The 14,421-nt window shown below is 45.2% G+C and overlaps 1 protein-coding gene across 2 annotated transcripts in view; it reads right to left on the bottom strand.

Annotated features, from left to right (window-relative positions):
* Positions 1–426: 426 nt before the first annotated feature.
* Positions 427–14,421, bottom strand: part of COMMD10 (COMM domain containing 10) — a 151,889-nt gene continuing 137,894 nt past the window's right edge. The window contains exon 5 of one of the 2 annotated variants that reach the window (XM_071424415.1): positions 427–877. In XM_071424415.1, the coding sequence (XP_071280516.1) occupies positions 746–877 (132 nt within the window). In that variant the 3' untranslated portion in view covers positions 427–745. The remainder of the gene's footprint in view (positions 878–14,421) is intronic. The other variant, XM_071424416.1, reaches the window with a different exon arrangement.

The following is a 14,421-nucleotide window of genomic DNA, read 5'->3' on the forward strand; positions in this document are numbered from 1 at the left end:
TAAAAGCACATAAACAAATCACACAACTAGAGCAGTTCAAAGATTTCTCATTTACTTAGAAGTAGAAAGACATCATGGCAAAAACCTAGGGGATGGAGAGCTTTAAAAAGGCACATTTTAAACAATATTTAACCTAGTCCTGAAATACTTCAGCCCACATTCAGCTAAAAGTTCAAGAAACAGAAAAGTACTAATTCCTTTGAAAACTTCCATGAAACAACCCTACTTGCGTTCACAAATATCTTGAATTAGCTCTTTGTTAAATTGAGAGAGTCTTTCCTATTAAACCAATATTATGCATCAGAGAGGAATTATCCACGCTTTTGTTTTATAAAACAGGCTATTTGCCAAATGCTGTTCCATTTAGCAGGCTTAGCTTTATTTCATCATATGATTTTATTTGTCTTTCAAGATTGGTTCAAATAAACCTTAGGTAACCTAGACATTTTTTGAAAATAGAATAATCATTATTTGAACTGTAGAAATTACTTTCTTTGGTCTTTTGCAGTTCCATATATGGTTCAGGATTCACGTGCATGATTTATGTGCATGCATAACTACTCCTAACACTGGCTTGAGTGTTCCCCCATCTTTGCAACTTGAGCTGCTGCAGTCAGTCACCTGATAAGCTGTTAGAAACCAGAGCAAAGAGGCCAGGGTGAGCAATGCTCTTTTGCAGACCACTCCCAGGAATGAGAGTGCACTTTGGAGAAAGGAGAGGCTCAGCAGGGGAAGGTTTCCCCCCCTACATTGTACCTTTTTTATATCCTGCTCTGAAGTCTCTTCTGCTCCTTCCCCTGGATGGATGGTGTTGTGGGTTGATTGCTTGCAAACTGGCTGCAGCCCAGGACTCCAGGCAGTTTGGGTCCTCTATAGCCTAAAAGAGAAACCCTGGTAAGCGGTAAAATCCTTCCTTTATGAAAACTAGATACATTTACATTCACATTTACATGCCTGATTGACTCCCCCTCTCTTTTCAAATCTGAACTGAAAATATGCATTCTCACTCAGATATTATTTACTGTCGTGCTTTACAACTGCATTGTTGGGCAGTACAGAAGTCTGTAATTGTAGTTTGCACAGTAGATTGTACATAAAATAAATTGGAAATACATAAGTCACCCTAGGGAACTACGTTAAAGATAAGCATGTAAAAGAGTCCCAAATGTACTATACTGCCAGATCTCCTGGGGTATTCTTGATCCTTGTCAGGAGCAACATCTTGGGCTCTGGAGTATATGTGGGTTTGGTGAGCACATCATAGAGGTGCAAAAAGCTGGCCCCAGGCTTGAGAGGCAACACCAGCTATGACCTGTCTGCAGGAAGAAGGATCATCTGGTTTTCCACCCAAAGGACTCTCTTGGGAACACACTCCCCATCCATCCTTATCCAGGACTGACCACAGCTAAACATGAACAGTGTGCTACACTGTTGAAGAGCAGCTGGATTAAACCTTCAGCAAGCACAGGAGGTGAAGTATTATTAAGAAAAAAGGTGGGTTTTAATTAAAAATAAAGGTGCAGTGACTAGATATCCAGATACTCTGCTTCCCTTAGGGTTATATTTCATGAATATTCCAGTCTCGGTAATTCAGGAGCAACGTCTATAAAACTTCTATGAACATTTATTATATGATAGAAACCATATCTTCTCAATTCAGCCTACAGAAGTTCAGATATATTTAACCCTCTGATACCTAGCAACAGCGTCCAACAGCCTAACATTAGATAATTAAAGGGTTTTTCTCCTTGTGATACCCAGTCACTTCATGATCGATTTAACAGACTGACTCATAACAACAGCTTTTGAGTCAGGCAGATGCCACCCCTTCCTGGGCCAGGGGACAGAGCCAGAAGAAACTGGAAGGCAGGGTGCTTGTGGAGGGGGACCTGGGGACAGGACACAGCCAAAACCTGCCATGGTATTTTCCGACTGATGACAAAATCTGCTGAGCTCGCAGAGGCTGGTGGGGCCCAGCAGGATGTGTTGCCCCGAGTGTGCATTAGCTAATTCAGACAGCGTAATTTGGCACACCTCTGCTGCCTTCAGCAGCACTCTGGCAGCCTACACCTACTGAGCCTCTTGGACCAGAATCTGAGAAGTATATATTTCACCTACGTTTGATAGTTCTGGTAACCAAATACCGTAAAGTGCATTGCTGGAACCAAATCTGCCCCAGCAAGACACAGAGTGGAAAACCTAAGATTTCTTTCTGTCTCTCTGATAACTATTCTCACTCACAAACACAGTAACATACCAGCAAATGCTTTTTTGCATACCTATGCATTTCTCTGAAGGACAGAAACCTTTTGCAATTCATTTCTATCACTACTATTCATTATGCTGCTCAATTACATTAAGTGCCCTAATTACTTATTTACAAAGGGTTGGTAACATTGTACTTTTTACCTGACCTATATACTAAGCCTGGAGGCAGCAAACAGTTTTCTGCATTCATCTCTTGCTAGAAGCAGCTTTCAATAGCCCTTTGTTTCCACAAAGCATCAGGTCAGCAGAGTTTTAGAGGGAGGCATGACTTTCAGTTGACAGTGAGCCCAGAGCCTGGGAGGCCTGGTGCCTCCCTGACTAATCTTGCAGTGGTCTGTGTACATTTCTGCCAGTGAAGGCAGGAAGCCCTGGCCCATGTTCTCAGCAATGGCATGCATGGACTGGAGAGTGTGACCTCCTCAAGATATCCACAGAGGACAATAGGCTGTCAGGGGTGCTGTGTGCCAGGGCCACCTCTGGCAGATGCCTGCCTGATTAGACCAGGGCTGGGGCACTGGAGACCCCACCAGCCCTGTGAACTGGCAGCTGGCCCCACAACCTGGCCCCTGCCCTCCACTGTGCTTCTGTGGTTCTTCCATTCCCTGTATGGTTTACAGAATCATAGAACAGGTAAGGCTAGAAGAGACCACAGTGGGTCATCTGCACAAGAAGGGTGATCCCAGAACACATAGCACAGGATTGTTTCTAGACAGTTCTTGAGTATATCCAGCCAGGGAAATTCCACAGCCTCTCTGGGCAATGTGTTCCAGTGTGTGGTCACTTGCACAGTAAATTCTTCCCCTTTTTCAGGGGGAACTTCCTCTGCCCCTTGTCTCTTGTCCTGCTGCTGGGCACCACTTAGCAGAGCCTGGTCCATCCTCACGGCACCCTCCCCGCAGATACTTAGAGACAGCGATGAGGTCCCCTCTCAGTTTTCACATCTTGAGGCTGAACAGACTCAACTCTCTCAGCCTTTTCTGGTGAGAAAGATACTCTAGAGCTTTGACCAACTCAGCAGCTCTCTGCTGGACCTGTTCCAGGATCTCCACATCTCTCTTGGCACCAATCACGCCCTTCTTTTCTGTTCAAGAACATCAAATGTAAACACCCCCTGTACCACAACCTGTTTTGGATTCAAAGTCATCCTATCTCCAGCTGAAATTTTCTTCTCTGACTGAAGAAGGAATTTGTCCAAATTTTTTTCATATTTTCTAGTCTACTGTACTACTCCCACTGTCCTCTTGGCTTTAATCAAGTAAAATAGCCTCTTTTTGAGATACAGTGTCCAAAATTGGACCCAGTAGTTTCAGGAACTTTTTTTCTGTGTGAAGCAGAAATGTGTATCATGTTAGAGTCCCATTCATGTGCTGTAGACAGGTGGGCTGTCACTTTATACTGTTTCTGTGTACTATTTCCATTTAAATTTATATATTCACCCATCTTAGATTCACCCCAATTGAGTTATATCCTGGGGTTTTTTTTCAGTCCATATCTCTACCGTCAACATTATGTGGAATGCTAATCCAGACTTTCAACCTCCTTGCAGCAGCATTGATAAGCCTGATCTCTACTCCAGTATTCAGGTAATCAGTGAATTACTTAATAATCTCAGTGCTCATGGCTGCTGAAGAGGTGGCTTGACAGATGTGAGGCTGCTGCTGCTGCTGTGTCCCCAGATCCACCCAGCAGCAAGGCTGAGCTTCTATTCCCAGCACACACAGAGTGCTCATCCAAATGGGAAGCATGCATGTGGCCTGGTTGTTGTTCCCTCTCCCTCCAGCAAGTGGCCTTAGGCAGTCTCTGCTGTAGCTGGTCCTGGATCCCCAGCCTCCCTGGCTGCCTTACCAGCCCCAACCCTACTCCAGCTCCTACTCAGAGCTTCTGGTGCACAAACACACACACACAAGTCCCCAAGGATGCTTCACACAGTGTGCCATTCCCAGGTGCCAGGATCCCAGTTGGGCGGGTGACCTCTTGACCATGGGCTGGTGCACACAGCTGTCACTGAAGGCACACACATGCACATGCATGCAGAAGAGTCAATCAGCTGTGAGAAGTACACTTGCCATTCTTGTTCACATACATCTGTCCCCTTTTATCCCTTATCCCTTATTTTTCTGAACTTGTTCTTTCTCAATCATCCCTGATCCCTCTTCCTCTGTATCTGATTCTTCCCTAGTCATAAAGCCTGACCATCCTCACAGCTACCCTATGAACATTCCAGAGTAGGTGTTGTACAGTCTCTAGGTACCATTTTTCAGCATTCCATCAGCTCTGGGCAGTGACTCCTGAAGGCTGTTGATTGCTGCAGGGATCCTCTCCCACCTACTCCACAGGGTCTCACCTCGTACCCTGGATCCATTACTTATTTTTAAGACTACCATTTCATACATTCTACAGCAGACCACAATTTTAGCTTGCCAATGACAACTGCTAGGTGCACTAGCAGATAACATATACACTGAGAGATTCTTCTGAGAGGAATATGATACAGCTACATTCTTCAGATCAAACTACAAGCACTGCTCCACTAAAGCCAGAGCAGCTTTGAGCTTTACCTCACCATTAACAAAATCTACTCATCAGCTGTTAATATTGTGGCTGGAGCCTCTATGTGGGCCCACACACATCCCCAGGGAGAGCCAAATAAGAGGGCAGACATTCCTCGATTAAGGGTCTCCTGTGCAGGAGTTGGTGCAAGGCAGAGGCATAGCATCCAGACACAAATGGAGGTTCCTGCCAGGCTTGGTTTTTCCGAGGCTGTCACCCCAGGAAACTCACTGTTTCTGCCTTGGGGAGCACTCCTGTGGTCAAGCAATGCCATGACAGGGTATGGATGCTCACACACGCACATGGGGAGCTGCCAAAGCCATCCTAGGTACCACAGTCAGGGAGAGACATTCCTCCCTCCTGAAAGCTGATATTGTGAAAGACAGCAAGCAAAAGCCACAGAGAGGGGATATGGACACTTGCTGCTGCATCACAGTATGGATTTGGCAGCACTTTGCTGGAAGTGAGCTCACTGTATAATTTCTTTCACACCATCCTTATATCAGGCTACATGAAAAGAGAAATATTTAATCACAACCCTCAGAATTTAGGGGATAGTTTATTCTTTTGAAGACATAGGTAAAGACACAAAAGAAAACAATGCCTAAGATTCAGCTAGTAAAAATATGTGAGGTCTCTCTGTTTCTCCCTCCCTTCTGGCCTTCCTCCAGAGCTGGCTGGAGAGCACCCAAGCTTGGTAAAACACAGGAACCCCTACAGTCAATCTCTTCCAAGGGAGTCTAACCTTCCCTTTGATACAACTGTGCCTCTTTCCTTCCTCCCTGTGATGTGTTCCTGAGGTAGTCCTGCCACCCTCTAATCAAAACAAATATTTTTCAGCTCCTCAGAGGAACAAATAAGGTTTTGCAAGGCCAAGCATTATCTTGTGGACTTGGTCAGTTAATCAGCTACTCATTTAGTTAAAGATGAGGGCACATCCTGACCCCCAAAGCATTCACCTCTCCAAATGCGTTGCCTCTCCACACTTGCACCTAAGCTAGTCCATGTGTCCACTGATGGACAAACTTCAGTATCTATGTGGGATAGACACATACAGCCCAGTCTTGGCTTGTAGCCAGCCACGGTGGCTGTCAGCCACTTGACCATGTCAGTTTATTTTCCTGCAGGAGCTTCAAGAGCTGGAAAGCCCCTTTCTTGCAGCTTCGCTGGGTAAAATTTGGAGAACAGAGCCAAAATTGCTGGAGAGGAGGACCTAGAGGCAGCAGAAAGATCACCCTTCACACACACAGTGAAAGTGCTGGCTGCAGTTCTCACATCTCTGTAAATATTGCTCTAAACAGAAAGTCAGTTTACTTCCACAAGATTAGTCTGTTTTGATGTTATTACTCAGCATGTGGCAGGTGAACTGAAAGTACAGATCCTCCTGTGATGTGTTTGTAATATTCCGTACAACAATAGCACATGTTATTGGGAGGGTAGAAGCAGGAGTGTGAAAAAAATTGGCATGAAGAGTGACACCTAAAATTCACAAAAATATTAAGATATGTCAGAAATTGCAGTGCTAATTTTAACAAAAATTTACTGAAACTGCCATTATTTCCTTATGCAGTTTTATGCTGCAAAGACTATTTGATTGGCAAAATCCAATCTTACTTAGAGATGTATTTACACCCTGTAAACAGAGTGAAGCAAATTAAGACCTATCCAAAGGGTAACACATTTAAATGAAAAGACACCTTCTTCACTATCCATCCATGCATACCAAAGTGAACATCACCAGCTAGCAAAATCCTTTAAACTGCATACATTTTACTTGCTGAAAATGGATCCATGTTAATGGACACAATGACATACACCTAATGTACCACATAACCAGCTTAGTATAAAAAATAAGTATCAACAGAATTCTAATTCATACATGATGCTACAGAAAATGCTAATTTGAGAAATGTCTGATACCAGATTACAACGTACTTAAAGGGTTTTTGCTTCATCGTACACTAGAGATGTGAAAAATTCAGAGCAAACTGACAACGTTTAGTTTATTTTTCAGAAATCTCTAGAACTCTCTCATCCTCTTACAATTAATTCCTAATTCAGAAAGAGATTAATATGGTGTGTGAGGAAGGAATTGGATGCCATGTCTGACTATCATGTGGCACGAGAGACCATTTCATACATCCATTTGGAGTATTCCAGTTTCATTCCTCTATTGTGACAGGGGAGCACAGAAAAAGTATTATGGCATGGTGGGTTGTCTTGTTTTGTACCACCAGCAAAGTGAAAGGGAAATAAGAAATGTTTTGCCTTCTCATCATAAGCAATAACAGCTTAAGGAAAAGAGGAGAAGCTCCTCCAAAAGCTCTGTACACCATTACTCCATCATGTTGGTAGGCTCACATATGCACAGTTTCAGAGCTCACTCATGCTGCATGAAACACTCTTACATCCTTGAATAATTTAGAAAAATACATAGACATGTTTGGTTTTCTCTGTAATTATTCAGTGATGATGTTGTCCCTTCCAGAAATCTTAGAAATGCTGGCAATGCATACTGGGAGTTCAGGTGATGCAGAAATTTTTAAATAAAGAAATTGGCCCAAAGAAGTCACTCATACCTTCCTTATGCAAATTGCCTGCATCCTTTGTGGGTGGAAAACTCCCTGGATATGTATATTAAAGCAGTTAACAGATTTAGATGGCCTGACTGGCACTGAGACAGCAAATCACCAAAGGTCTTGACAGCATAACAGAGGTCATTAAGAGATGGAAGAAACAGAAAGAAAACTATTTTCCAGCTTGTCCACCATAAGCAACCATTTCTCTCAGAGCAGGCAGGTAGCTCAGCCTTTTCTGCTTTCATTTTACATCAGGGAAACAGACCACAAGCACAGCAGCAAGAATTTCTGCTTGCTGGAGCACTGGGAAGACAAGATTGGCAACAAGGAAGTGCAGGGCATTGCTTCTGTCTCCCTTGAGCCTCCTACACTCTAATGTTATAGTGCTTCACATACTGTGCTGCTGCTGTGGCAAGGATTGCTATTGATCATCTCCAGCTCACATGCAAAAATCCATTTTATTATTTTGTTGGGTGTCTCCAGGGAGGTAAGTGGCACCAGATGGTAAGGGGGAAGCAGCTTTCTGAAAATCAAAGGTGACGATTTTGCATGACTAAAATGCTTGGTGAGATTTCTAGCCTTCACCTCTCCCACAGATGCAGACTACTCCAATTGCTGGACTGGAGTCTTGTGGGCAAAGTGAACCCAGAGATCTGTGGGTGGCAGCCTCTGGGTCCTGCCTGAATGACGGAAACAAAGCAACCCTGTGGCCTCCATTGGCTCTCTGCACTGAAATGATTTGAGGAAATTCCTCCCCTGGGGGCGATTGTGCACAATTAGCTCAGAATCTCTGGGATTTGTTCCAGTGGAATTGATTCCCAATAGGCCCCACCACTCATCAGTGCTGGGCAGTGCAGGCAGAGGGAGTCCTGCAAAAAATGCATGTGCAGGGATCTCTCCATACACATTCATCCCCGTCCCTGCCCATTCCTGCACACACCTTGGTAAGAACTGTGTACATTTGAAACCAACTCTGCTGCAGGTTGAGCAGCACAAGGAAGTAAAATATTTCCTTTCCATTCAAGGGCAGTAACAAATTGATATGACCTGTTGGTCACCAATTGAGCCTGGAGGAGCTGCTCACTGCTGAACGCCTCAACAAGGATGCTCCAAAACTCCTTCTGACCACCCACACCCCTCCATCCAGACTTGGCTATGCTGTGGAATGATTCCTGGCTCTGCTCCATCCCCATCTCCTACATGAACATCACCACTTCCCACCAGCTAAGATGGTTGAGGGTCATTGTCACCTTCCTCCAGTGGACCAGCTCTGTCTCTGCCCCTGTCCTGCACACTGCATCCACCACCTGCAACATTGCCCTGTGCCCCTCCAGCTGGGAAGCACTGGACACAGAGTGGTCACTCCACCCCTGCCTCAGTTGTTGCACTCACAGAGAGCTAATGACCCTACATTTTGTTCCAGAAAACAGACTTTGGAAACATAACCCTGAAAAGGTGCCCCTCGGCAGCAGAAATGTGCCTACTTTTGCTTTGCTGCCTGCCTGCTTATATATCCTTCCATTTCATAAAATATGGAGCTGTGACTGCATTGGTGTCTGTCAAGATTATGTGATTATACTAACTACCTAATAAATGTATTTCTTTACATAACAGCTAAGCAGATGCTTCACACCCCAGCAAGCACTCAGCGGAGAAGAGGATCTTAACATCAACACAGATTAAAACCAGAGTACCATGGAAAAACATCTCACAATTTGTGCAACTCAGCCAGTTTCAATAGAAATTATCTCTGGCCCATAAGATAGAGAGAATTCGTGAAATTATTAGCAGAGACAAGGGAGAGGAGGCACAGAAAAAGAAAGAGGAACAAACACCAGTGCTGGCTAAACTGGGCAGGAGCACTGAGACACAGCACAGATGAATTTTCAAGGTCGCTGAGTGTGCTCCAGCAGCAGTCCCTGCCTTTTCCCACAACGAGCTGCTATCTGCAGGGAAAAACATAACACAACAAAGCAGGCACAAGTGTACAGCTCCTGTTCAGAGCCAAAGCTGGTTATCAGCAAGGAGGCCCCATATCCCACTGAGTACTTGTAAATTTACTGTCGGCTTTTTGTGATGTGCAGATATGTTCATTGTGTGTTTATCTCTGTGGTAAAGACTGCCAGGGATTTGGGGGCTTTATGGTATTGACTAAGGCCATGAAAATAAAATAAAAATAAGGGCTTGGGACTGAAAACATTAACACTTTATTAACCAGGGGAACCACTTTTTCTTCCTGAGTACGTTCTAGTGCAGAAGAAAAACAACTTGATCCATTAAGGGGAATTAATTTAAGTAATGCAGACAAAGGCCTGAGCCTGGGACACAGAATCACAGAATCACAGAATTTCTAGGTTGGAAGAGACCTTTAAGATCATCGAGTCCAACCCATGTTCTAACACCTCAGCTAGATCATGGCACCAAGTGCCACATCCAGTCTTTTTTTAAACACATCAAGGGATGGTGACTCCGCCACCTCCCTGGGTAGATGATTCCGGTATTTGACCACTCTTTCTGTGAAAAACTTCCTCCTTAATTCTAGCCTGTATCTCCCTTGGCACAGCTTGAGACTGTGTCCTCTTGTTCTGTCTGTTGTTGCCTGGAGAAAGAGACCGACCCCCAGCTCACCACAGTCACCCTTCAGGAAGCTGAAGAGAGTGATAAGGTCACCTCTGAGTCTCCTTTTCTCCAGGCTGAACAACCCCAGCTCCCTCAGTCGTTCTTCATACAGCTTGTGTTCCCAGCCCCTCTCCAGCCTCGTTGCTCTCCTTTGGACACGCTCAAGCATCTCAATGTCCCTCCTGAACTGAGGGGCCAGAACTGGACACAGCACTCGAGGTGTGGCCTCACCAGTGCTGAGTACAGAGGAGAATGACCTCCCTGCTCCTGCTGGCCACACTATTCCTGATACTAGCCAGGATGCCATTGGCCTTCTTGGCCACCTGGGCACACTGCTGGCTCATGTTCAGCTGGCTGCCAACCAGCACGCCCAGGGCCCTTTCCTCCTGAGCACTGTCCAGCCACACCGTCCCCAGCCGATAACGTTGCAGGGGGTTATTGTGGCCAAAGTGCAGAACTCGGCACTTGGACTTATTGAACTTCATCCCATTAGATTCTGCCCATCCATCCAACCGTTCCAAGTCCCTCTGCAAAGCCCTCTGTCCCTCTAACAGATCGACACACGCTCCCAGCTTAGTGTCATCTGCAAATTTGCTAATGAAAGACTCTAAATGATGACTCCCTCATCCATGTCATCATTAAAAATATTAAACAGAACTGGCCCCAGCACAGACCCCTGAGGGACACCACTGGTGACTGGTTGCCAGCTGGATGCAGCACCATTCACCACCACTCTCTGGGCCCGGCCATCCAGCCAGTTCTAACCCAGCAAAGAGTGCTCCTGTCCAAGCCACGGGCTGCCAGCTTGTCTAGGAGTGTGCTGTGGGAGACAGTGTCAAAGGCCTTGCTGAAATCCAAATAAACATCTACAGCCTTCCCTGCATCCACTAGGTGGGTTACCTGGTCATAAAAGGTGACCAGGTTGGTCAAACATGACCTACCCCTCCTAAACCCATGCTGACTGGGTCTGATACCCTGGCCATCCTGTAAATTCTGTGTGATGGCACTTAATATGAACTGTTCCATTATCTTGCCAGGCACTGAGGTCAGGCTGACTGGTCTACAATTACCAGGATCCTCCTTTGCACCCTTTTTGTGAATGGGTATCCCATTGGCCAGCTTCCAGTCATCTGGAACCTCACCAGTGAGCCAGGACTGTTGGTAAATGATGGAGAGTGGCTTTGCAAGTTCATTTGCCAGCTCTCTCATTACCCTAGGGTGGATCCCGTCTGGTCCCATCGATTTATGAACATCCAAGCATTTCAGTAGTTCTTTGACTGTCTCCTCTTGGATAATGGGGGGACCATTCTGCTCCCTGACACCATCAACCATTCCAGGCGGGCAGGTGTCTTGAGGGCAAGTCATCTTCCCACTAAAAACTGAGGCAAAGTAGGCATTAAGCACTTCTGCCTTCTCCTCATCTGCAGATGCTAACTTCCCTCCCCTGTCCAATAAAGAACAAAGGCTGGTCTTACCCTTCCTTCTAGCATTAAGGTATTTGTAAAAACATTTTTATTATCCTTTACAGAAGTCGCCATTCTAAGTTCAAAATGAGCTTTGGCCTCCCTAATTTTTTTTCTGCATGCTCCAGCAGCCTTCATAAATACTTCCTTAGAGACCTGACCCTCCTTCCAACGCTGATACATCCTCTTTTTATTCCTGACTTCCTCCAAAACCTCCTTGCCCAGCCAGGCTGGATGTTTACCCCGTTGACTGATCTTTCGGCACACAGGGACAGTCTATTCCTGTGCCCTCAAGATCTCTGTTTTGAGGCATGCCCACCTTTTCTGAACTCCTTTGTTTTTAAGGGCTGTTTCCCAAGGGATGCTCTGAATAAGTCTCCTAAACAGGCCAAAGTCTGCCCTCTGGATGTTCAATGTAAGAGTCTTACTGGTGCTCCTCCTGACTTCACCAAATATTGAGAACTCTAGTATTTCATGATCACTCTGCCCCAAGCGACCTCCAACCACCACATCTCCCACCAGCCCATCTCTATTGGCAAACACAGTGGGGACCTGGATGCTCCGCAGCCAGGATGGTGAGATGTGTTAAAACATGACATTGGCAGTGGCTGTGCAATGGATAGGATCAGTGCCACAGTGATCCAAACCTGCTGCAGATGTGGCTTCCTCACTGTCCAAGCATGCCAGTTCCTTAGTCTGAAAGCTAAGGAGGTAACAAATGAGAGACAGAGGCACTAAATGCTGCAAAACTCATCCTAAAGACCCAATAGTTCATAAGAGATCTGCCATCTCCTCTGTTCCTTCCCTCATTCAGGAGCACTGAGGGAGCCAGTAGTGAGGTGAAGCTCCAAAATCCCTATACCAAGCCAGGACTGGGCAGTCCCTGACCCCAGAGCCAACCTGCCTTCTCCAGGGTGCCCAGCCGCCCTGGTAGCTGCTCCTCTCTCTACCTCACAGCACGGGAAAATGCTAAAATAGGACTGTGGGGAATTCGTGGAAGAGGTGACATGCGGATAGGGACACCTCAGGATAATCTTCAAAATGGAAAATGGACTTTGCTTAACTTCAGAAGGAGTGTTTGCATATCATTTAGCAGGAAAGAGGAGAAAACATTGAAATATATTCTTCCAACAAGCAAACCCCAGGCTATCAACAGCCTCTGGAAAATTAAAACATCCACAGTTTTTCCTCCCAGGGTAATAATTTTAATTAAATAGATAGATCACATCCAAATAAAAATATATATGTTAAAATACAATGGAGAATATCATGTGACATGGACATCTGCAAATGGTATTATCCCACAGGCCTCTTAAGGAAGATATGCACCAAAGTTGAGGGAGGGTTCTAAAATCAGGCTCTTTGTACAAACATTCCTTTATCTCCATACTCTTTCCTAGGAAAAGAAGTACCATTCAAAAGAGGAAAGCTCAAAGAAATCTACCTCAGTTATTAAGGAAGTTGTCTTTAAGGTCTAGATTTGCATTTCATTTCAGCATCAGCAGAAGCTCTTTGATAATACAATTTTGTGTTAGAGGAATGACAGCTCTCTCTGAAAACACCTCCCTGAGAAGCATCTGGACACTGGGAAAAAAAAAAAGGTATTACAAAAAAGGCAGTGAAAAAAGTGATTTTCCTATTGATCTGAAGTTAATGATCTGCCACAGGGGGTTACAACTTTTCAGGTGCCTGCAGTCACATACAGCAGCTCTACCTTTGTAAGTCTGGATACTTAATCAATTGGGAAAATGTTATCTGCCAGCCACAGAAAATGAATGTAAAACTACAAAGCATGTATAAAATCTGGCTGCTAAACAAAATAAAAATGCTTCGCAGAAGAAACTGAAAATTTGGGTGAATTGGAAGATTGACATGTCAGAATAACAAAGCCCTGCACAGGGAATGTGGGGTGGGGGCATACACAGCTTGGTAACAGGCTGTAGGGGCACCTAATGCAACTCTGACCATGCCAAGCCCTCCAGTCTTCAAAAAGGGAATAAACACTTCCAGCTCTCACCAGGAAAATCTGGTGCAGATAATCTCTTTGGGGACTGTCTCCTTGAAAGCAAAAAACTATCCATCCTGCCACTTCAGTGGAAGGTTTACAACCCATTTACAAACCTTTTCTGCTCTAAGGAGGGAAAACAGCACATAAAGGCCAACTTGCTAAAACAATCCTTATCAGTGGTGCAGAAAGTGATAAATACAGGCAAGTAGAACCTAACTGCTCATGACTGGGGCAAACAAGACATTTTCCTATTCTTTTTTCAAATTTCCCAAGAAGGGACATTTGCCAGCAGGCCTCAGCTCCCTGCAAGTCAGCCTGCAGAAAACGGAGCAGCCATATCTTCCCCAGCAATGCCAGAATCAGAGCAGGTCCCCTGGGATCACTCTCCAACCTGTTAGCAGTTTGATCTCACTTAAGAAAAAATCAGAATATTTTGTTGCTAAACAGAAGACTGAAGGTTGTTATGTAAATCATCCTTATCCTAATGCATAGGCAAATGACTGAATTAGAGCAATAGGATTAGATGCTAAATTGTCAATACAATAGCTCAACTTAGAATATAGTAAAATTTAAAAAAAGCTGACAGTGGAGTTTTTGGTCTACCAGTCAAACATTTCAAAGAGTGACATCTTCTCTTTCTGAGGAAAATTCCCCCAGAGGAGGATAATGGACTAATTAAGGCAATTAAGGGTGAAGGCATCAGGAGCTTCTCTACAAATCACAGGAAAGGAGTCGCCAAGGCACCGAACCCTGTGCTTCCCTGAGCCCGTGTTGCCTGCAGCATGAGGGGAGCCACACTCAGGCCTCCTCTCCCTGCTGGGTCCCATCTTCCCCCAGCTGGGCGGATGGAGCTGTCACCTCCTGTCTTGCAAGGAGATGGCCAGCCCCAGGCTCCAGCCACACCAGAGGGGGGCCAGTGCAGGGCTTCCCCCTG

This window comes from Agelaius tricolor, unplaced genomic scaffold (assembly GCF_023055355.1).
Source record: "Agelaius tricolor isolate 1412-34295 unplaced genomic scaffold, bAgeTri1.0.p SCAF_4, whole genome shotgun sequence".
Lineage (NCBI taxonomy): Eukaryota > Metazoa > Chordata > Aves > Passeriformes > Icteridae > Agelaius > Agelaius tricolor.